This window comes from Cyprinus carpio, chromosome A3, assembly GCF_018340385.1.
Source record: "Cyprinus carpio isolate SPL01 chromosome A3, ASM1834038v1, whole genome shotgun sequence".
NCBI lineage: Eukaryota > Metazoa > Chordata > Actinopteri > Cypriniformes > Cyprinidae > Cyprinus > Cyprinus carpio.
Genome location: NC_056574.1, coordinates 5,011,672 through 5,034,373, shown reverse-complemented (window position 1 = coordinate 5,034,373; position 22,702 = coordinate 5,011,672). Strand labels below are relative to the sequence as shown.

Here is a 22,702-nt window from a genome sequence, read left to right as displayed (position 1 = left end):
CCCCCATCTATGTCTTGTTTGATTTTGAAGAAGACTGGGTGAATACTGCTTAAAAATGTAATCCCTTCTTCAGAATCTACACTGGCACCAGATACTTTAAGAACATGTGGTGTGTCCATTTGAGTTTTCATGCCAGGGCTGGGGTGCTCAATTTCAAGGACATGAGGATTATTTGCTGTTTCTTCCTGCTTAATTTTTTCCTTTGAAAAAGTATCAAACAGTGGAAGAAAGTAGACATGGAGAATAAGAGGATCTTCGGATGTCATGAAGATAAGAAGATCTAAATGTTGTTCAACAGGAATGCCTTTTTCTTTAATCACTGTGGTAGGCCAAAAGGATGGTTGGAGTATTTTGGCATGAAAACAAGTCAGCTCCACTGATTCCAAGATTCCAAGGACTTTTACAGCATATTTGAGAGAGGAGTATGACTCTGCCAAACAGGCGTAATGAGGCAGATGGGCCTCCTCCAGTTTCCCTGAGATCACTGTCACATCAATCACAGGACCAATTCGCTCACACTGAAGCCTCTCCAGCTCTTCACTGAGGAAACATCCATCCACTGCACGGTACTCGAGAGTGACGTCACCAGCACAGACCCATCGCATTCTGGTCCTGCTGCACTCGAATCGACCCGCCGGAGTGCTGATCCTGAACTCTGACCCTCCTTCATCCGTACAGGCTAACGGCTCCACCTGAACCCACTGATCAGAATCACCAATGTGAACACAAGACTGACAGTAAAGATTCATGACAGATGGTTCCGGCTCAGAGATGTTCAACCTGGAGCGCAGAGATGATGATGTTGATAAATGAGATGATAAACTTATAAAAAGAAAACATACAAAATGATAAGATGACCTCACTTCTTTAGCTGTTTCAAAACTGTCGGTTTGAAGTGAATTTTCACTTTGTCATAACAGCTGTGACTGCAGTCCAGTTCTTTGCACTGGTCAGTGTGTTTACTGCTCTCACTCCTTAATAAAGATGGAGGAAACCAGGATAAATAAAAATATGCAAAATATATCAACAATCTCCTTGAATCTTTTTTTAGGTTTTGTTCATACTCTTACACAGTAAAAAAAAATTATATATATATATATATATATATATATATATATACACACAAACCCGATTCCAAAAAAGTTGGGACACTGTACAAATTGTGAATAAAAACAGAATGCAATGATGTGGAAGTTTCAAATTTCAATAGTTTATTCAGAATACAACATAGATAACATATCAAATGTTTAAACTGAGAAAATGTATAATTTTAAGGGAAAAATAAGTTGATTTTAAATTTCATGGCATCAACACATCTCAAAAAAGTTGGCACCCCCTCTTCTTTTTATAACAGTCTGCAAACGTCTGGGGACTGAGGAGACAAGTTGCTCAAGTTTAGGAATAGGAATGTTGTCCCATTCTTGTCTAATACAGGCTTCTAGTTTCCACTTTGCCACAGTCCATTTTAAATGAGCCTTGGACCAGAGAAAATGCCTGTGCTTCTGGATCATGTTTAGATATGGCTTAATTTTTGACCTATAGAGTTTTAGCCGGCAACGGCGAATGGCACAGTGGATTGTGTTCACCGACAATGTTTTCTGGAAGTATTCCTGAGCCCATGTTGTGATTTCCATTACAGTAGCATTCCTGTATGTGATGCAGTGCGTCTAAGGGCCCGAAGATCATGGGCATCCAGTATGGTTTTCCGGCCTTGACCCTTACGCACAGAGATTGTTCCAGATTCTCTGAATCTTTCGATGATATTATGGACTGTAGATGATGATAACTTCAAACTCTTTGCAATTTTTCTCTGAGAAACTCCTTTCTGATATTGCTCATCTATTTTTCTCCGCAGCATTGGGGGAATTGGTAAACCTCTGCCCATCTTGACTTCTGAGAGACACTGCCACTCTGAGAGGCTCTTTTTATACCCAATCATGTTGCCAATTGACCTAATAAGTTGCAAATTGGTCCTCCAGCTGTTCCTTATATGTACATTTAACTTTTCCGGCCTCTTATTGCTACCTGTCCCAACTTTTTTGGAATGTGTAGCTCTCATGAAATCCAAAATGAGCCAATATTTGGCATGACATTTCAAAATGTCTCACTTTCATCAGTTGTTATCTATATTCTATTGTGAATAAAATATAAGTTTATGAGATTTGTAAATTATTCCATTCCTTTTTTACTCACAATTTGTACAGTGTCCCAACTTTTTTGGAATCGGGTTTGTGTGTGTGTATATATGTATATATAGATTTTTTTTTTTGTTAATATCCATAATGGTGACTGTATTTTAAAACCACCTCTCTAAATCAGACATCAAAGTGAGACTCTACAAACATACTATTAAATATTCAGAATTTGGCACCTAATGTTTAAACCAAAATATAAGGGTAATTCTGATTTATTTTGAAATCAGAAGACTAAATATCAGCTAAATATCACCTTGATAAACAGTTTTTTTTTTTTTTTTAAAAAACACTTTCTGTGGACCTAATAGGCCTAATTTGTAGATTAACACATAATATATATGCACACTGTATCATAAGTATCTTATTTGTTTTGTGGTATTAATTGAGTTAAAATAAAAAGAGCATCCTCGAAGCATATCAGATGGACAGCTGTTGAGTTCATACATACCCTTCAATGATCACAGTGCAGTGTGGATCTGTCAGTGATTTGTTCAGCAACATGATTCCCTCTTCTAACAGCAAATCAGCACAGACACTGCAATATTGTTGATACACAAAAACCAATATAACATACTTAAAAAAAAAATGTTGAGTTCAGTTCTGTTCAGTTAGCCTGCAGCACATTTAAACTATTATAATTAAACTATTATTTATTAATATCAAATCTATAATGTAGAATTGCCGCCAATTGTAATAAAGAGTTCACCCTTGGCTCACTGGAGATTCAAGCCTCCCCTTTGTGTGAGGAACAGACCAAACTAAAGCCCAAATTTGTTATCCCCTTCTCTCACCCTTTAGCCATGTTCATGACAGATTGCTGCAAATTTATGTGTAGATGATGCAGATTTTTTTTTCATCAAATGTGATGAAATTCAGATGTTTTTGATTTAAGCATCCAGTAACTTCATGGGGCCACACAGTGCCATCGCTACTGGGTAAAAAAAGGGGGGACAGAGTGCATAGGGCCCCCACTGAAAGAGATTTTGAGAGGGCCTTACAGCAAAATCATTGCAATGGGCCCAGAATCCTTAGCAACGCCACTGACGCCACAGTAAATGGTCTTACTTGAGCTGCTGTAGACTGGTGCAGGTCTGGACGAGGCAAATGATCCCAGAAGCCCAGCTTCCATTCAGACTGACCAGCTTTAGATCCAACGTCTTCAAACCCACAGAGTGAAAAGAAGACAGTAGCAAACTGACATGCTCATCAAGAGCTGAAGAACTGCAAAAGATTTAAATGGTTGTTGCATGTAAGTGAGAGTGAAAAGTGAAGTGAAAGTCATGACATTTGCCAAGTATGGTAACCCATACTCGGAATTGGTGCCCTGCATTTAACTCATCCAAGTGCACACACACAGCAGTGAGAAGTGAACACACCGTGAACAGACACCCGGAGCAGTGGGCAGCTATATATCCAGCTGTATGGAGAACAGTAAAGCTATTGATGAGATAAATAGAGCAATGGCAAAATTTGTATTTTTCTTACTCTTCGGCTACTTTTCCTGTCTTGCTGAGTCTCTCCAAGAAGAGTGACCAGTCAGTGCTGGATATTTCTGATTGTGGACATGTAAGTGTGATGTTTAAGACTGCTGGAAATGATGGATTCTTCTCTGAGGAGCTCAAAGACAACCTGAAAACACAGAGAAACATTTGATAACAGTACCATACACCCCCTAAGAATGATTTATGTTGTGTTCTGGAACCTTTTTTTTTTTTTTTTTTTTTTTATCAAGACTATATAATTATTCTATATATTAATCTTTATTAGAAAGATCACAATGTATGTGCAACAGTTCTTACAAGACATCTCCACGAATGATTGACAGGTTAAGTGACCATCTGGGACTCTCAGCACTGTTCTCATCCTCCTGAACTCTACCAAGTACAAAAAAGAGATAGCTTATTATGTTCAAATGACTGGTTTGATATTTCATATTGCTGTATTGGATGTAGGATTGTTGTATCTTAAAATTTACTTCAGCTGTCTCAGGATTTTTGATTCACCAAGAATCTGGATCAAATCTGCAACTTCTGACAGGTGCTCCACTGACAACCTAAACATGATATGAGTCAATGACAAATATAAGTGTGACAGATATTTTTAAAAATCTAGTATAAAATGCATTTGCACAAAATGCCACCTTTCCATATTATACTCAAGTTGACTTCATATTGTTTTGAAATAAAACTGAAAAGTTTTTTTAATCATTAATGTAATTAAAAAATATTATCTTTAAACAAAAACTGGTATTTGCAAATAGCTCAAATGTATAGCTCATAAACGGAAAGTTTTTAAACAATTACAATGTAAACATTACTTGCCATTTTATCAGAGGTAAAATATCTGTGTAATATTGTAGATGGCATGTTCTATATGGGTTCTGTTACACTTTCATGGACTTTTAGTAGTTTGTTTTCCTCAGTTACCTGTGTTTCTCTGTTCTAGATTCCCTCCAGTCCTAAGCTGCCTTAAGGATTGGCTTGTTCACTTTGCAGACCGATAACGCATATGACATCAAAGTGCCGTGAGAGCAATTCAGAAGCATAAATTGTCATGTGCTCTCTAATAGCTCTTGCGGGGCTATAATCTCATATGCCAATTGGTCTGCAAAGCAGCGAACAAGCCTTCTGGTCACTCATTCAATCATCACAACTGTTTGTCATTTAGCGGGCAGTTTAACTGTTTACTCAAGGGACTCATGAACAACTATCACAAACAAAAAACAAAAAAAAACAAAAAAAAATAACTGTGGATCATTCAGGTAATAACACAGTATTAAGAATCAAGGTGATGAAAATTTTGAACCAGTTCATTTTTATAAATTCAACTATTATTTTCTCTTGTAGACTATATGTAAACATCTTTTATGTGAAATATCTTATTCAGGTCAGTACTAAATAAAAAACAACATGCATTTTGTTTGATCCCTCTTATTTTGGTAAAATAATAACATTTTTTATGATTCTGAAATGGGGATGCAAACTTTTGACCTCAGCTGTATATAATAAACTAATAATTAGCAATTGTATTTTCAAAAAGGGTGTCAATCAAGAATTCAGTTTTAAGTGTTTCTCCATACAAAAACACTGACCTCATAATCTTACACATACAGAGTGCTGGCTGAAGAATCTTGAGTTTTCTCAGCTGTTAAATCACAGTACATGAGGTTCAAGTATCTGACGTGTGGACAGCACTCAAGACAGTACAGCAGCACCCAACAGTCTGTGCTCCTCAGGGAAACGTTATACAGATTCATGGATACCCAGTCTCCTAAAGCTCTCCTCACAACTTTTCATCATCCTGGAGCTCAAAACAGACAGCGCAGAGCGAACAGTTCACATCCATGCTGTCTTTCTCACTGTAAGAAGACTTTCCTGCAGGTTTGTCTTTAGTTTTATGATTTGAGGAACAGTCCCACTTGATCATTTCAAAGAGTGAGCTGCTCGCCTTCTCATTTAAGAGACCACAGAGAAACATCACGACTGAAGGGATGGGATTTGATCTCTTTCTGGATAAGGCCTATGATTATACCCTTCAATTTCATGGAGTTCAACAGCTCTGTGACTTTCCCCCCCCAGGACTCTTCTTTATCCAGTAAAACATAATAAAGAGGGCAGTGAAAAACTCCTGAAAGCTGAGATGCATAAACTTGAACACTGGCCCTGTCTGTTATTTCTTTTCAAACTATCTTTATACAAGAACACATTAGTAGCAGGATCTAAGCCAGTCGCAGTCACACTCTTCTCTACAAAAGACCTTTCTCGCTTCTTCCACCCCTTCCTCTGCCCCGCTGACCCAGACTCCTCAGCATGGTGAGGACAGACTGACTCTTGTCATGATGCTCCAGTAGAGTGGACACAAAGTGCACATAAATGGGAGGTGTTTGTCTTTAGTTCTCTATCACATGATCATCATCTGTAAAGTGTTTCTTCAGGACAAAAACAGACCATCCAACACAGCAAAGGCACAGAGCAGGCAGTCTGGAGGCTTTCATTTATCTTCACTCTCTCATATGTTTTCCTGAAGAGTTTTTCTCCTGAAGAACTTTCTGGAAGTACTCCTGCACCCCTCTCTCAGAGAAGCCCATAATCTTAGTGAAACACTGAGGTCCCTTGAGGAGATTCATCACTGTATCAGCAGCTACAGATCTTGTGGTGACAAGAATGAATGACTCAGGCAGCAAAGATTCCCTTTAACGACGCTTCTAAGAATGTCCATAGGTCGGGCTCTATCGGATGGATTAGTGAGTACTAACATTGAATGACTGGGTGGATGAGATACATACTCATCAATTCCATCAATGAGGATGAGGACTTTCTCTGGTGTTGGTGTTAACTCCAGTATCTGTGAAATCTCATTCGATGTTAAACTGCAACTCCAGCTCAAAAGCTCAAATAAGCTCATCTCCTCAAAAATACACCTTCAGCTCTTCACACTTAAACAGAAACATTACATCAAAGATTTCAGAGTAAAGTTCTCCAGTTGCCCAGTCCAACATGATCTTCTGTAGTGTGAATGATTTCCCTTTTCCAGAATCTCCACTGAGAATCACAGTTTTTGGTCTGTTTCCATCACAGTTAGGACTGAACAGCTGATCTATTCTGATGCTGTGATTCTTGTCATTTGATAACAGATGAGATGAAGCATCCACAGAAACCTCACATGTTCACGATAGTATTTCTCACTCTGCTCTTTGCTCCTCTGAATGATCACTGGTTCAGTGTAACGGGTGGCCAGATCCACACATGAAAGATTATGCTCTGTCGCGACCTTACATTTATCAATGACCGATGCTTTATATTGAAGAATCATGTCACTCTGATCTACAAAAAGACACAACAGTTATTACTTTAGTGGTTAAAAATGGCCAAAGAACAGTAACAAGTTAAATTACTAACAGTCATTATTAAGGTGTGGGCAGATTAGAAAATTTCAGCACAATTTCGCAGACAAAAGAAAAAAGTTCTATTGTCTACTGTCAATTCCACAGCGATGTGTAAAGCACAGCTCACACAACAAGCAGCTTTTTGTTCTTTTAGAACAGTAAATTCACTTGACCAACTTGAAAATAGTACAGTCGTGGCCAAAAGTTTTTGAGAAATTACATAAATATTGGAAATTGGAAAAGTTGCCGCGCTAGAGTTTTTTATAATAGCAATTTGCATATACTCCAGAATGTTATGAAGAGTGATCAGATTGAATTGCAATCCTTCTTTGCCATGAAAATTAACTTAATCCCAAAAAAAACTTTTCCACTGGCATTTCATTGCTGTCATTAAGGACCTGCTGAGATCATTTCAGTAATCATCTTGTGAACTCAGGTGAGAATGTTGACGAGCACAAGGCTGGAGATCATTCATGTCAGGCTGATTGGGTTAGAATGGCAGACTTGACATGTTAAAAGGAGGGGTGATTGCTTGAAATCATTGTTCTTTCCATTGTTAAACCATGGTGACCTGCAAAAAAATCGCGTGCAGCCATCATTGCGTTGCATAAAAAGGGCTTCACAGGCAAGGATATGGTGGCTACTAAGATTGCACCTAAATCAACAATTAATAGGTTCATCAAGAACTTCAAGGAAAGAGGTTCAATTCTTGTAAAGAAGGCTTCAGGGCGTCCAAGAAAGTCCCAGCAAGCACCAGGATCGTCTCCTAAAGAGGATTGAGCTGCGGGATCGGAGTGCCACCAGTGCAGAGCTTGCTCAGGAATGGCAGCAGGTCAGGTGTGAGCGCATCTGCACGCACAGTGAGGCGCAAGACTTTGGAAGATGGCCTGGTGTCAAGAAGGGCAAGCAAAGAAGCCACTTCTCTCCAAAAAAACATCAGGGACAGATTGATCTTCTGCAGAAAGTTATAGTGAATGGACTGCTGAGGGACTGGGGCAAAGTCATATTCTCCATGAAGCCCCTTTCTGATTGTTTGGGGCATCTGGAAAAAGGCTTGTCTGGAGAAGAAAAGGTGAGCGCTACCATCAGTCCTGTGTCATGCCAACAGTAAAGCATCCCTGACACCATTCATGTGTGGGGTTGCTTCTCATCCAAGGGAGTGGGCTCACTCACAATTCTGCCCAAAAAACACAGCCATGAATAAAGAATGGTACCAAAACAACCTCCAACAGCAACTTCTTCCAACAATCCACAAAGTGTTTGGTGAAGAACAATGCATGTTCCAGCACGATGGAGCACCGTGCCATAAGGCAAAAGTGATAACTAAGTGTCTCGGGGACCATAATGTTGAAATTTTGGGTTCATGGTCTGGAAACTCCCCAGGATCTTAATCCCATTGAGAACTTGTGGTCAATCCTCAATGAGGCGGGTGGACAAACAAAAACCCACTAATTATGACAAACTCCAGAATAGTTATTATGAAAGAATGGGTTGCTATCAGTCAGGATTTGGCCCAGAAGTTGATTGAGAGCATGCCCCAGTCGAATTGCAGAGGTCCTGAAAAAAAAGGAGCCAACACTGCAAATACTGACTCTTTGCATAAATGTCATGTAATTGTCGATTAAAAGCCTTTTGAAACGTATGAAGTGCTTGTAATTATATTTCAGTAAATCACAGAAACAGCTTAAACAAAGATCTAAAAGCAGTTTAGCAGGCAAACTTTTTGAAAATTTATTCTGAAATAATTCTCAAAACTTTTGGCCACGACTGTAGTTTAAAATGGCTATTTATTCTGAAATGCTGAATTTTGCTAAAATAATTCTAAATTAAAAATTATTGATACCATAGAGACAGAGCGCATTTAGGCCACGCCCACACCGAGGAAACAATCCAACGTTCTCCATTGACTTTGTATGGCGGGAAGCTGCCTCCTTGTCATTTCTACTTATAAAAAACAAACAAAAAAACCACAGAACAATGCCTAAAAGCTGCTGTGTGACAAGGTTACAGTAAAACAATCTAAAAAAAAAAAAAAAAACGAACTATGTTTTATATAAGCTGTCGACCTAAAAAAAAAAAAAAAAAAAACCAACAACAACAAAAAACTTTGCATTTAAGGACAAAAATAGTTGTAGATGTCAGGGTATTTAACATTGGGCCATTCAGTTTGAATTCAATTCTTTCCAACAAAAGAAAGGTAAGGAAAAAGGGGCCTAATGATGTGTTTCCATAGTATTCTTTTATTTTACTTTTTTTTTTTTAATTGAGTATATATTTATATCACTATACTTTGAGAAAAATCTAGTAACAGGATGTTCGAGCGACATCTTGCTCTTTTCTGACTGCCAGAATAACGATCTCTTATATTGACTTATATTGATAATAATAAGGAAAACTTTCACTCACCTTTATGTCTAGTTGCTACTTTGGAATCAGGATTGGGAGGTTTGTGCTTCCAACCACCTGTTTATCAAGAACCACAGGATAGGTCACATTAGACTACCTATATTGGTAGGTTCGAGCATAATATAAGTCATTTTTCACTCTCCAGACAGTACTCATTTTGCCCTGGTTGGTTTGTTCTGCTCTGATCTTTATTGGCATCACTGATGTAACCCTCTGAAGAAGCGCTAGACAGTTCTCATCCACAAACATCTTATCCACAAACATATATCCCAATAGCTTACGATGATATGTATACATAGAAACAGTGTAGGCTATATTAAAAAAAAAACATAGCATTATAAATATAAATTGGATAGTTGTTTCATAATAAAAATGTAGAGTTTCAAACAATTATGGTTTGGCAATTATTTAAATCGCGCCGTTTCTCTCACTTACCAAATCTGCTCATCGTGTTGGGTAACAGACCTTGATCCGTGAACAAAAATGATATGCCTATCAGCCAGGTACTTTTGACTCAAATCTAACGTGTCTAACACACAAGCGCAAAAATCACTCTGTGTAACGAAATTAAATACACAAAGAGCAGCAGGATTTCCGCCTTTGAAAACGAAAGCAGTTGCCGAAGTTTGACAGGGGTTGTCTGTCTCTGACTGCATTGTGTCACTAAATACTAAATGCTTAAGAATGTTTTTTTTTTTCGTTGGGGCCAGAAGCTCCCGAATGCTTGTGAAAACATGCATTCTGCATAATAAATAAACAGAGAAGATATTTTGAAGAAACAAAGTAAGAGTTCTTGGTTACCGCTGACTTCCATTTATTTCACTTTTTTTAAAACATCTTGACACTTATTTTAATATATATTATTTTACAGATTTTTTTTTTCTTCTTCAATAGGTACTTATGCCTCAGGACGTCCAGTTAAATGGCCTATGTGATGTTCTGTTGTCGGTCGTTATATGTCGATGCCTTATAGTGTTAACCACAATTTGGGGCATGTGTGAAAAAAAAAAAATAAAAAAAAAAAACACTGTATTATTTATATAATTTATTTGTAATGTCACAAATCAGTTTACAAAAGAAGTGATTAAACTATACAGTAAACGTAAACCACGTGAAACTGGACAGACACAGTTGTAAAAAAAAAAAAAAACTGCATTCACCTTATTCAACAATCTTATTAGACAACTAAAATTTACCTAATCAATCTAGATGTTTTTGAGATTATGTACAGTAATTCTAAACATTCTAGCATTAAACACTTATATTTAATCATTTAACATAATCTGCCACTTGGCCTATATAAAGCAATATATTCATAAGAGATATTTAAGAATATGAATGCACCAGTTCTTCAAAGAGATTTACCTTTTGCAATCACACCAATAGAATGTGAGCAGATCTATCTCATGCTATCCTGACAGGTCAAATTAGTAGGCCTATATATGATTTCAGAATATAGTTCATCATGAATTATTCTCTGCTCACACAGATTATCTGCAATGCTCTTCACATTTTTAATTATTTTAATGAGAGTTGATCTGTGTTTCTCAAAGAACTGAGCTTTATCAAACTCAGAACATAGATACGGCTCTTCTTGGACTTGCCTTGGATTTACTGGGTCAAATTCTTCTTTCCATATTGTAGCCTTCCACTCAGACTTCCTGTCCTCCTCTCTGATAAGATTCATTTTTACATCATGCTGATGTTGCTTGACCTTGAAGAAGTTTGGATCAATGACTGTTCTAAATGAAATCCCCTCTATGGGATGGACAGAAGCACCAGCAACCTCAAGAAGGTGAGGTGTTTTCAACCGAAATGGTCTGTTAGGTCTGGGATGACTGATCAAAAGACTTGATTTTTCATTCTGCTCAACTTTTTCTCTTGAACAAGTGTCATTCACTGGAAAAAAGTAGATGTGAAGAATGAGAGGATCTTTACACCGCATATACAGAAGAAGATTACAGTGTTCTTCCCACTTTATGAACCAGCTTATAATTGAGCTTATAACTCTTATCAAAGAGTTGTAAGAGAGAAGGATGGTTGGACTATTTTGGGATTATAACTGGTCAGCTCTACAGATTGTAAAGATATTCCTTCATCTCTTTTGGTGAAAAGCTTCACAGTATCTCTGAGAGAGGGGTCTGACTCTGTACTAAACAGAGTAATGAGGCAAATGAGCCTCCTCCAGTTTCCCTGAGATCACTGTCACATCAATCACAGGACCAATTCGCTCACACTGAATCCTCTCCAGCTCTTCACTGAGGAAACATCCATCCACTGCCGCGGTACTGGAGAGTGGCGTCCACCAGCATTAAACCCATGGCATTCTGGTCCTGCTGCGCTCAGAATCGACTCAGCCGAATTGCTGATCCTGAACTCTGATCCTCCTTCATCTGTACAGACTGACGGCTCCACCTGAACCCACTGATCAGAGTCAACAATGTGAACACAAGACTGACACACTGGGAGCGGCTCAATGAGATGTTCAGCCAAGAACAGATATATTAATGATAAATTACATGACTAATGCAAAAAGATAAACATGTAAGAGTATAAAATTCTCAATCTTCAAGCTCTTTCAAAATATTTGGTTTGAAGTGAATCTCTACTTTCTCATTACAGCTGTGACTCCAGTGCCCTTCTTTGCACTGGTCAGTGAGTTTACTGCACTTCCTCCTTGAGAAAGATGGTGGAAACAAAATATATTAATGTACCAGAGATAGGAAATAATGATAGGAAAGACTAAAAATGAGACTCTAGACTAGAGGCTCTAGAATAATGTTAAGTATCTGGTAAATTTTTTTTAAAAGGAGCACAATTAAGTCAAGTCATCTTTATTTATATAGCGCTTTAAACAAAAAAGATTGCGTCAAAGCAACTGAACAACATTAATTATGAAAACAGTGTGTCAATAATGCAAAATGACAGTTAAAGGCAGTTCATCATTGAATTCAGTGATGTCATCATGCATCAGTTCAGTTTAAATGGTATCTGTGCAATAATTTGCAATCAAGTAAGCGATATCCTCGCTGTAAATGAAGTGTCCCCCGACGCAACTAAGCAAGCCAGAGGCGACAGCGGCAAGAACCAAAACTCCATCAGTGAGAGAATGGAGAAAAAAAAACCTTGGGAGAAACCAGGCTCAGTTGGGGGGGCCAGTTCTCCTCTGACCAAAGACGAAACCAGCAGTTCAATTCCAGGCTGCAGCAAAAGTCCAGATTGTGCAGAAGAATCATCTGTTTCCTGTGGTCTTGTCCCGGTGGTCGTCTGAGACAAGGTCTTTACAATTAGTGTTTGAAGTTTTGTGGTTAAGTGGCTAAATACAACTACATTATTTGTCATAAGATAAAAAGTCAAATGCACATTAAGCACACAAACCCTTCAATGATCACAGTGCAGTGTGGATCTGTCAGTGATTTCTTCAGTAACATGAGCCCCTCCTTGCAAAAGCAATCCAGTGACACTGACACAAAATAACATTTCAGTGTTTTGCACAGGCACACTGTTATAATGACAAAACAGCACAAATTCATGTTCATTTCTCTGTTAATTATCTCTCTTAACTTTTGCATATAATGCAAAAGACGACAATGTAGTTAGCAGTAAGAATAGCATTGTGAAGTGTCAAAGTGAAGTGTCAAAACAGAATGGCAGCATATTGACTCAAAGGAATGGTTATGGTTAAATTGTCATTTACTCACCCTCATGTCATTCCAAACCTCTATGACTTTCTTTCTTCTGTGCAAGAAAGTGATGTTCTCATGGAGAATATAATAGTTCTTTAAAAGCATAATAGAATTGGTCCATATAACTTGCACTATATTTCAAACCTTCTAAAGGCCATAAAATAGTTTTGTGTGAGGAATAGACAGAATTATGAGAGAGCCCACTCCCTTGGTTGAAAAGCAACCCCACACATGGATGGTCTCAGGATGCTTCACTGTTGGCACAACACAGGACTCATGCTACCGTTCACCTTTTCTTCTCCGAACAATCGATTTTCCAGAATTCCCAAAGAGTTGGAAGAGAGCTTCAGAGAAAATAACTGTGCACCAGTCTTCTGCTGTCCAATCCTTGCTCTTCCTGCAGGATTTCAGTCTGTCCTTGACGTGTATTCTTGAAGAGAAGTGGGTTCTTTGCTACTCTTCTCGACACTAGACCGTTGTCCAAAAGTCTTGGCCTCACTGTGCATGCGGATGCTTTCACACACACCAACCGATTCTGTAGCTGAATCCTCAGGAGGAGATGATCCTGGCGCTTGCTGGACACTCTGGGATGTCCTGAAGACTTCTTCACTGCAGTCGAACCTCTCTCCGTGAAGTTCTTGATGATCCAACGCTATCTCACGACCAATTCGTACGTATTTTACGAGGTGGCTAATTCATGCAATTTAGCCTGACACCTCCTCATTATGATTTTTATACGATTTGTCTAAACTTATTGTGGTGCAGGTTTAGGGAAGCGGGTTAGGTGTAGGTCATTGATACAAATTCATCCGGTTAATTACCTCGTAAAAATACATCTGATTTGGCAAAATCGTGTATGAATTTAATACAGTGTCAGTCATCACAATTAACAACTTCATAAAATATATGCAATTGCCGTGAGATCAGGCTGAATGATCCGGTAAATAATTTCTTTCAGGTGCAATGCTGATTTGTAGCAACTTCCTTGTATGTGAGGCCATTTTGATGCAAAGCAATGATGGCTGCACGTGTTTCTTTGAAGGTAACTATTTCTAACAAGAACACAATGATTGAAAGCACTTCATCCCTCCTTTTATACCAGTCAGTCTGCTGATTGACTGTCAGACTGTCAACAATCATAAAGAACTATTAAAAATAGCACTGTAAGGGTGTGGAGAGGACTCAAACGCGAGGGTGACGATTACAGTTCTTTGATCGTATCAAAGTCTGATCACAGGTGATCCAAACAGAAATAATAGAGAATGAGACAAACTGAAGAGACCCGTAGGCTGGGTATAATAACGTGAACTCAAGGCTCCTCTGTGGCAGGGGTGACCAGAGGTCTGGCGGGGCGGAGGCACTCGTCTCTCACGCGAAGGGCAGCGAGCGGTCGGCAGAGCACCCGAGCCGATGAACTGTGGCAGTCTTTAGCAGGTAAGGTTCTGTGGATGGAAAAATGTACGAACACACCTCGGGTAACATTCCAGCAGTGGAAGTAAGATTGTAGCACACCTCGACAGGACAGGACAGGGGTGATAGAGACACAGTTCAATACACATCTGAGACACCAAACAATCTGACAACAAGACGGGGAAAGAGAGGGTTAGAAGAAGCCAAGATAATGAGACGGGATGAGGAACAGGTGGGGAGGAACGAGTCTAATGGAAAGTGAAAACAGCTGTCAGTAATGAAACAGAGAGTGATGGGGAATAGAGTGTGTGTGTAACCAGCAGAGGGAGACAGAGAAAGAGACAGGATCATGACAAGCACAGTGTGCACCTGGCTTAATTTAATGTCTGTCCTGCAGGGTCAGAAGCAGACCAGTGACAATTGTGTTATTTTAAGTCAAGTCAAGTCAAGTCTGCTTTATTGTCAATTCTTCCACATGTACAGTACATACATACAGAGAATCGAAATTGCGTTACTCTCAGACCCCGGTGCATACAGATAACACTAACAGTAGAGCCTAAAAATCTAGATCAAATATAAAATATAAGATAAAAACTATACAATAAGGGAATGTAAAAAAGACATAATAGAAAAAAATTAAGTAAAAATAAGGTTAAATAAAAAAGCAGCGCCAAGGCACATGGCAGATAGAGTGCAAACCAGTGAACAAACAGTGCAGATAAAAAAGATTTTTAGTGCATAAAAAAAAAAAAAAAAATAGCTTATTCAGTCTGATTAAAAGTGACAAAGTGACAAAGGGGCTCAAGAGCAGTTATTTTATTAAATTGACTGATGAGGTGGTAGAATGATGTCAGTTCCATGGTGAATGAGTGAATGAGGTAGTGAGCAGACCACTGCTGCACAAAGTGACTGGTGCATGACATCGTATGTTAGAGGGAGGGGGGTGGAAGGACCTGGGGATGTGGGACCTGGGGGGGGGGGTTCATAGTTCAGTGGTGCCTGAGGCAGAAGAGGGACGGGGGGCAAGTTCGGGGAGCCGGTTCAGCTTCCTGACAGCCTGATGAATGAAGCTGTCCTTCAGTCTGCTGGTCCTGGCCTGGAGACTCCGCAGTCTCCTCCCCTGATGGCAGCAGACTGAAGAAGCTGTGTGACGGGTGAGTAAGATCACCTGCAATGCAGAGGGCTTTTCGAGTGAGACGGGTTCCATAAATGTCCTGGAGGGAGGGGAGAGAGACCAATGATCTTCTCAGCTGCTCTCTCACTATGCGTTGCAGAGTCTTCCGGCAGGACGCTTGCAGGCGCCATACCACACAGTGATGCAGCTGGTCAGAATGCTCTCGATGGTGCCTCTGTAGAAGGTGTACATGATGGGGGGGGTGGGGCTCTGGCTCTCCTCAGTTTGACGGAGTAAGTAGAGACGCTGTTGTGATTTCTTGGCCAGTGCTGCAGTGTTGTCGGGTCCAGGAGAGGTCCTCTGTGATGTGCACACCCAGGAACTTGGTGCTGCTCACTCTCTCCACAGTCGCACCGTTGATGGTCAGAGGAACATGCTGAGTGTGCGCTCTCCTGAAGTCAACAACAATCTCCATCGTCTTCTCCACGTTCAGAGAGAGAGATTGTTGTCACTGCACCACCCGCCAGGCGGCCTCACCTCGCTCCTGTAGTTTGTCTCATCTCTGTTGCTAATGAGACCCACCACAGTCGTGTCATCCGCAAAACTTAATGAAGAGGGTTGGAGTTGTGTGGCCGGTGTGCAGTCGCGGTGTGTCAGCAGAGTGAAGAGGAGGGGGGCTCAGCACACATCCTTGGGGGCCCCAGTGTTCAGTGTGATGGTGCTGGATGTGTTGCTGCTGACATCGCACTGCCTGAGGTCTTCCAGTCAGAAAGTCCAACAGCCAGTTGCACAGCCGGCAGTGTGAGCTAGCTCGACCAGTTTGTGAATGAGCTGTTGAGGGATGATTGTGTTGAATGCTGAACTGAAGTCTATGAACAGCATTCTGACGTATGAGTCTTCTTTTTTTCTCTAGATGTGTGAGTGCTGAGTGGAGGGCAGTTGAGATGGCATCATCGGCCTACCCGGTTGGACCGATATGCAAACTGGAATGGGTCCAGAGAGGGGGTAGGGCAGACTTGATGTGGTGCATGACTAGCCGCTCGAAGCACTTCATGAGGATGGGAGTAAGTGCAACAGGACGGTAGTCATTGAAGCAGGATGTAGATGGCTTCTTCGGGACTGGAATGATGGTGGTAGCTTTGAAGCATGTGGGAACAACAGCCTGACTCAGTGAGATGTTGAAAATGTCTGTGAAGACATCAGTGAGTTCTGCTGCACAGTCTCTCAGTACTGCGCCCAGGAATGTTGTCAGGACCCGGAGCTTTGCGTGCATTGATCCTGCTGAAGGATCTCCTCCACGCTGTCCGGGGTCAGCATCATCACCTGGTCACTGGGAGGAGGTGGAGTCTTCTGTGCAGTGGAGCTGTTTTGTGCCTCAAAGCGGAGAAAGAAGGTGTTCAGCTTTCGTTCAGCAGAGAGATGTTGCTGTCACAGGTCGCTGTGGGGGCTTGTAGTCCGTAATGGTCTGTATCCCCCTGCCACAGGCTCCAAGTGTCTCTGCTGTCGCTGAAGCGATGGGCTATCCTCCTGGAGTACTGTCTCTTAGCCAATATGATGCAGCGGGATAGGTTGGCCCCTGGCTGTTCTCAGGCCCCCCTCGTCTCCAGCTCTGAAGGCAGCGTTCAGCGTCTCCAGGAGTCTGTAGACTTCCCTGTCATCCACGGCTTCTGGTTGGCCCGGGACAGTAATGGTTTTTGTGACTGTTACATCCTCAATACACTTGGTGATGTAGGCAGTGACAGTCTCCGAGTACTCTTGGAGGTCAGTGGAGTTATTGTAAGTGGCAGCCTGCTTAAACATATTCCAGTCAGTTGTATCAAAGCAGTCCTGAAGAGCGTCAGACGACCCTTCTGGCCACCCTTCTTTTACTTTATATTATGCTATTTACTTAATATGGTATTATCTTAATTAAAATATGATGCATGGTCATGAAAGTAATCAATATACTGATTAATATAGTCTTGCTGCACCCGCCGGAGTGCTGATCCTGAACTCTGACCCTCCTTCATCTAAAAGCTCTACATTTCAACTAATAAATAGATAGTGGACTCAATAGTGGGCTGTGGTCTATGCCTTAGATTAAAAAAAAAAAAGATTAAAACACATACCCTTTAATTATCACAATGCAGTTTGGATCCTTCAGTGATGCATACAGTAACTCAAGTCCCTCCTCCAGCAGCAAACACTGACACTACAATATTGATGTTACACAAACATCAATAAGCAAAGATTCACTGCAAAAAAAAAAGCTTTTCTTAATTAGATTTTTTTTCATTTCCAGCCAAAATATCTCAAAATATTCTAACTTCCCACAAGCAAGAAAACTCACCTAATTTTGAGGGTTTTTTTTTTTTTTTGAAAACAAAATAATAATTTTTATTTTTTTTTTTTTTTTTGAAAACAAAATAATAATTTTTACTTGTCTAGAAAATCCTTCTTGATTAAAGAATTTTTAGATATCTTGGCTGGAAATAAGACAATCAAATCTAAGTAAGAAAAGCATTTTTGCAGTGTTGTCATAATAACATGCTATTAAAATGTTTTGCTTTCATTGCAAAACACTGATTTTTTTTACAGCTGGTCTATTCTGATGCTGTGATTATCATCATTTGATAACAGAGAAGATGGTGTTTGTTTTCCAAAAGTGCGCACAGACCTCACCCATTCACCATAGTATTTTTTAGTCTGCTCTTTGCTCCTCTGAATGATCACTGGTTCAGTAGAACAGGCGAGATCCAAACGCCATCAGATAGAAGCTTATCCATGGCTGCAAACTTACTTCTGTCATTTACTAAAGTCCTGTACTGAAGATTCATGGTGCTCCAATCTACAGGAAAAAGTACAAGAGTAATTGACTTTCGTAGTTTTGACTTTTGACTTTTACAGTAGTCTTTGATGAATAAAGCACATAGCAAAAGTTTTATGACTTAAAGATGCTGTTTTGCTAAATACTTACATGGGGTTCGAATGCCTACATGGTTAAATGCAATAGAACACCTACTGTACTGACCTGTCAATCAACAACTGCACTTAAACAAGGGTATATAAATATGGATCTTAATACATGGTGTAAGCAGGGCCAATGGTTGGACTACATCTATTTGCACACTTCACATTTTACTACCAGATTATATGTAATATCTAGTTATTATTAATACTTAACTTACAGTCTCACAATTTATTTCCAGAACATGATGCATGATGGGTTACACTTAGCCTTGAATACTTCTCCAAAGCAATATCTGAGATAGTGTGGATTTAGTGTGTATTAAGGGCACTTCGCTTTGGTGTTTTTAAGACCTTGGACAGTATTGTACATTGACTTCCTGATGTGCACATGCTCTTGGGGGCCAAAACCACAAGTGTAGGTATTTGGAAATGCACAAAATATCCCAGGGAGTGATCAAAATGTTTTGGCTTCACTTTCCAGGATGCATGAGGCACACTTCATTTTAACAGAGTATTGCACAATGCAAGAGTCTTTCTGAATGTAAATAAACAATAAAAAGTTTACCTCTTCCATGTTTTTCCTTCCGTCTTTCTAGTTTCTCTTTCAGCTGAGATTTTTGTGTATCATCAAAGGAACGAGGATAACTGACAGTGATGCTTGATGAGTCTGGTCCAAAAGGGAAAACAAGAAACCATAAATTCTACATGAAGGAAAAACACATTCACAGAGACAATCTGCTTAGAATACATTAAATAAATAAATATATCTATCCATCAATCAATCAACCATTCAGAGAGAAACTTTGTCTGAACAACATCTTATTATACACTAATTTCAAAAGACATTTTAAATATCCTATATTAACCAGCAATAAACAAATAAAATTCATCAAGAATGAAACTATTGTATTTGTTTTGTTTAATTTTTGTGCATCTTATTGATGGAAAACATCAGCCATTGTAGCTACATGCAAAACGTGCGTGTCCAGGAAGTGGTCACACAACAGCTCACACAGGTTTCAGTTTCTCTCTCACTGAGGTAACTAGTGGTAACACTTTACTTACAATAGGTTTTATTAGTTAAAGTTAGTTAACTGCTTTAGTTAACATGAACTAAGAATTAACAATACTTCTACAACATTTATTAGTTAATACTAATTTCATTTTCAACCTTTCATAATGCATTACTAAAATCAAAAGTTGTGTTTGTTAACATTAGTTAATCCACTGTGAACTAACAATGAACGACTGTAGACCTATTTTTATTAACTAATAACAAAGATTAATAAATACTGTAAAAAAATGTAATGTTCATTGTTTGTTTAGGTTAGTTAATACAGAACTTAATGTTAACAAATGAAACAGTATTGTAAAGTATTACCGAAATCGTTTCCTGGTCCTGTAGCTATATGATAAACGTTTGTAAAAAGAGTGCGTCCAGAGCCTGACTGTTTGGCTAGTTCGTTTAAGCAGTTAGCCTCTTCTGAAAGATGCCACAACTACACCCTTCTGCTGCCAAAAAAAGTACTACATACATGGAGATTAAAAAAAAAAAGTAAGCAACACACACAAACGATTTAAAGCATTTTACAGCAATGTAATAAAATGTAGGCTACATGTCAGGTCTGTAAATAAAACGCGAGCCGAGGAAGCGAGGAAAGAGTTGAGCGACAGGTGCGTTCTATGCTTAATCTCGCACCTGACGCACGCATTCTCCTCCCCTTTACATTTGTCAGAATTTTTACTCGGGTTTCTTGCGGTTTAAATAAACCGTACATTTTTCATACTTATACAGTGCATGATTTAGCCTGCTTATATTTATTAACAAAATCCCACTAATAGTAGGCCTATTGACAACAGGGAACATATTAAATTTCTATTGCGTGAGCACGCGATCGTCAAACCTGCTGTGAACGCGCGAAGCGGCCGCTGGAGGCGCTAGACGATCACTAAATCAGCACTGGACTGTCATTTACGCGATCGGTGATTGGTTATTTAGCGTCCAATGATCGAAGAAAAAAGTCGTATCGGGACAAAAAATAGTTTTATATTTAAGCCAGTATTACAGTTTACATTTAAAACAAGTTGTTGAGAAGCAGTGTAAATTATATTAACTTCAAATACACTTAAATTTTTATATTCGGATTAAAATAATTAATACACAGTTAACAAAAGCATGTGAAGTCATATTTAAGGGCAAATTTTTAACACTCTTGAGCACCAAAACAAACTGGTTTTAGATTTGCACTCAAAAATTACTCTTAAGGTAAGTGCAAACAATGTATTTTTGACTTCTTTTTTTTTGTCTTTTTTTTTTGAAAGTTAGTCAACTTAAATTTTTATTTAAATGTAGCTAAAATAAATTGATTGCAACCACTTTCCTTAAAAAAATTTAGTAAATTCAATTTATCATTTTTTTTTCAGTGAAATATAGGAAATATTAGTAAATATATAAATATTATATTTAATATATATAAATATAAATATTTACTATTGTTTATGTATTTATTTGATTAGCTTTTAATTAGTTATAATAACCTATATCCCTATATTCTATACAAACATATTTTCTCCAAAAACATTATTAAAAAAAAAAAAAAAAAAAAAAAGAGTAAGAAAAATAAAAAAAGTTGTTTCAAGTCTGTTCAATATGATGCAGTTAAGTGTTTGATGGGAAACCTGATATAATGGTGTTAAATCAAAAGGAATTGCTTAAATAAAGTGAACAGCATTAAAAAATTTATTTTTTTCTTCTTCAGTGATCAGTGTTCTTTATCGTTCCTGTAGTTAAGTGATGGATCATTCTGTGAAATTATGGCCCTGGTGGCTTTCAAGATGTGAGGATGGGGTATCTTCTGCATCCAACACAAACAGATTCTGTGATTTAGCTAAAGAGCTTGCGTGGAGGAATATATTATATATATATATTTTTTTTTTAGAAATGTTCAGCTGCACTAGTGGGGTTCGCAGGTGGATCTGGCAGAGGGAATGGAGATGGTCGAGTCCCTATCTCCTTCCACTTCTGCCAGATCCGGCGCCCATCCCTGGGTTCGAAGCACGCTTCTGCAAAGTTCTCTTCCCCCAGGGAGAGGGATTGACACTGCCCTCTTCCTCTGAGGAGGCTGATGTGGAGTCTGTCATGGGATTCGGGCCACCCCACTCCCCAAGCACAATATGAGGAGCTCTTTGAGGTGGTTACTCACGCCGTGGCCAAGCTCAACATCGATTACATCACCGAAAAACATCTGAACCGCAGAAGAGTAAGCTACATGAACGCTTTCTGCGAGGCTGAGGCAACCACCTCAAGCCGGGCCTTCCCTTCTTCCCGATCTGCATGAAGAGATAGCCAGTTGGAAACGCCTGCCAGCCCGCCGCTTCTGATCCCTTCTCATCTGATTATTATGGCAACGTGGTGGGGATGGGGAGAGCCGGGCTATAGATCGATGCCACGGTGGAACAGACGCTTATGAAGCTATCTGTCCCCGGGCTGCATCGCCTCTGAAGGTCTTCGCCTTTGCCCTCCGTCAGCTCAGAACAACTTCGGCTTTGGTGGGCAAAGGGTAGCGCGACAGCAGGTCAGGCTGGTGTGTGTCTGCACACCACGGCGGTGTAACAGGCGTACCAAGTTGACCTGCTTAAAGAGCTAGATGAGGAGAGAGGAGATCAAGTCCGAAGATGTATCAGAGCTGAGAGCGGACCGCTGATCTCTCCCTCCAAGACCACTGAAGGAGAGACCTCTGCCGCATTCGGCGGTCTATGGCAGCCTATGCTGCCGTGCTGAGAGACACTTATGACTGACCCTGTCAAGAGATGAAGGAGAAAGACAGGCTCTGCCTCAGTGGGCCTCCAGCCTAAACCTTCTGGCCTGTCCGCGACGCTGTCCAGCTCAGTCAGCCGACAGGTTTCCAGGAGGCATGAAAACAAGCGTGGCGTTCCGCTAAGTTCCTCCCTGATCGGCTCTCTCGGGGCATCTGGAGTGGGGAGAGGCCCCAGCCACATGCCATCTCCTCATATGGGAGGCTCAAAAGCAGAGCATGGCCTCGTCAGCTTCACTCCG

The 22,702-nt window shown here is 39.7% G+C and overlaps 1 protein-coding gene across 1 annotated transcript; it reads right to left on the bottom strand.

Annotated features, from left to right (window-relative positions):
- Positions 1-2: 2 nt before the first annotated feature.
- On the bottom strand, positions 3-6,321 carry LOC122135605 (NACHT, LRR and PYD domains-containing protein 1 homolog; the record flags this gene model as incomplete). Its single annotated transcript, XM_042715503.1, has 9 exons — positions 6,241-6,321; positions 5,287-5,339; positions 4,171-4,248; positions 3,995-4,069; positions 3,681-3,824; positions 3,261-3,416; positions 2,644-2,730; positions 864-974; positions 3-780 (listed from the first exon to the last, which is right to left on the bottom strand). Coding segments are annotated over exons 1-9 (1,563 nt in total), but the record flags the coding sequence as incomplete, so codon positions are not given.
- Between the last annotated feature and the right edge of the window lie 16,381 nt (positions 6,322-22,702).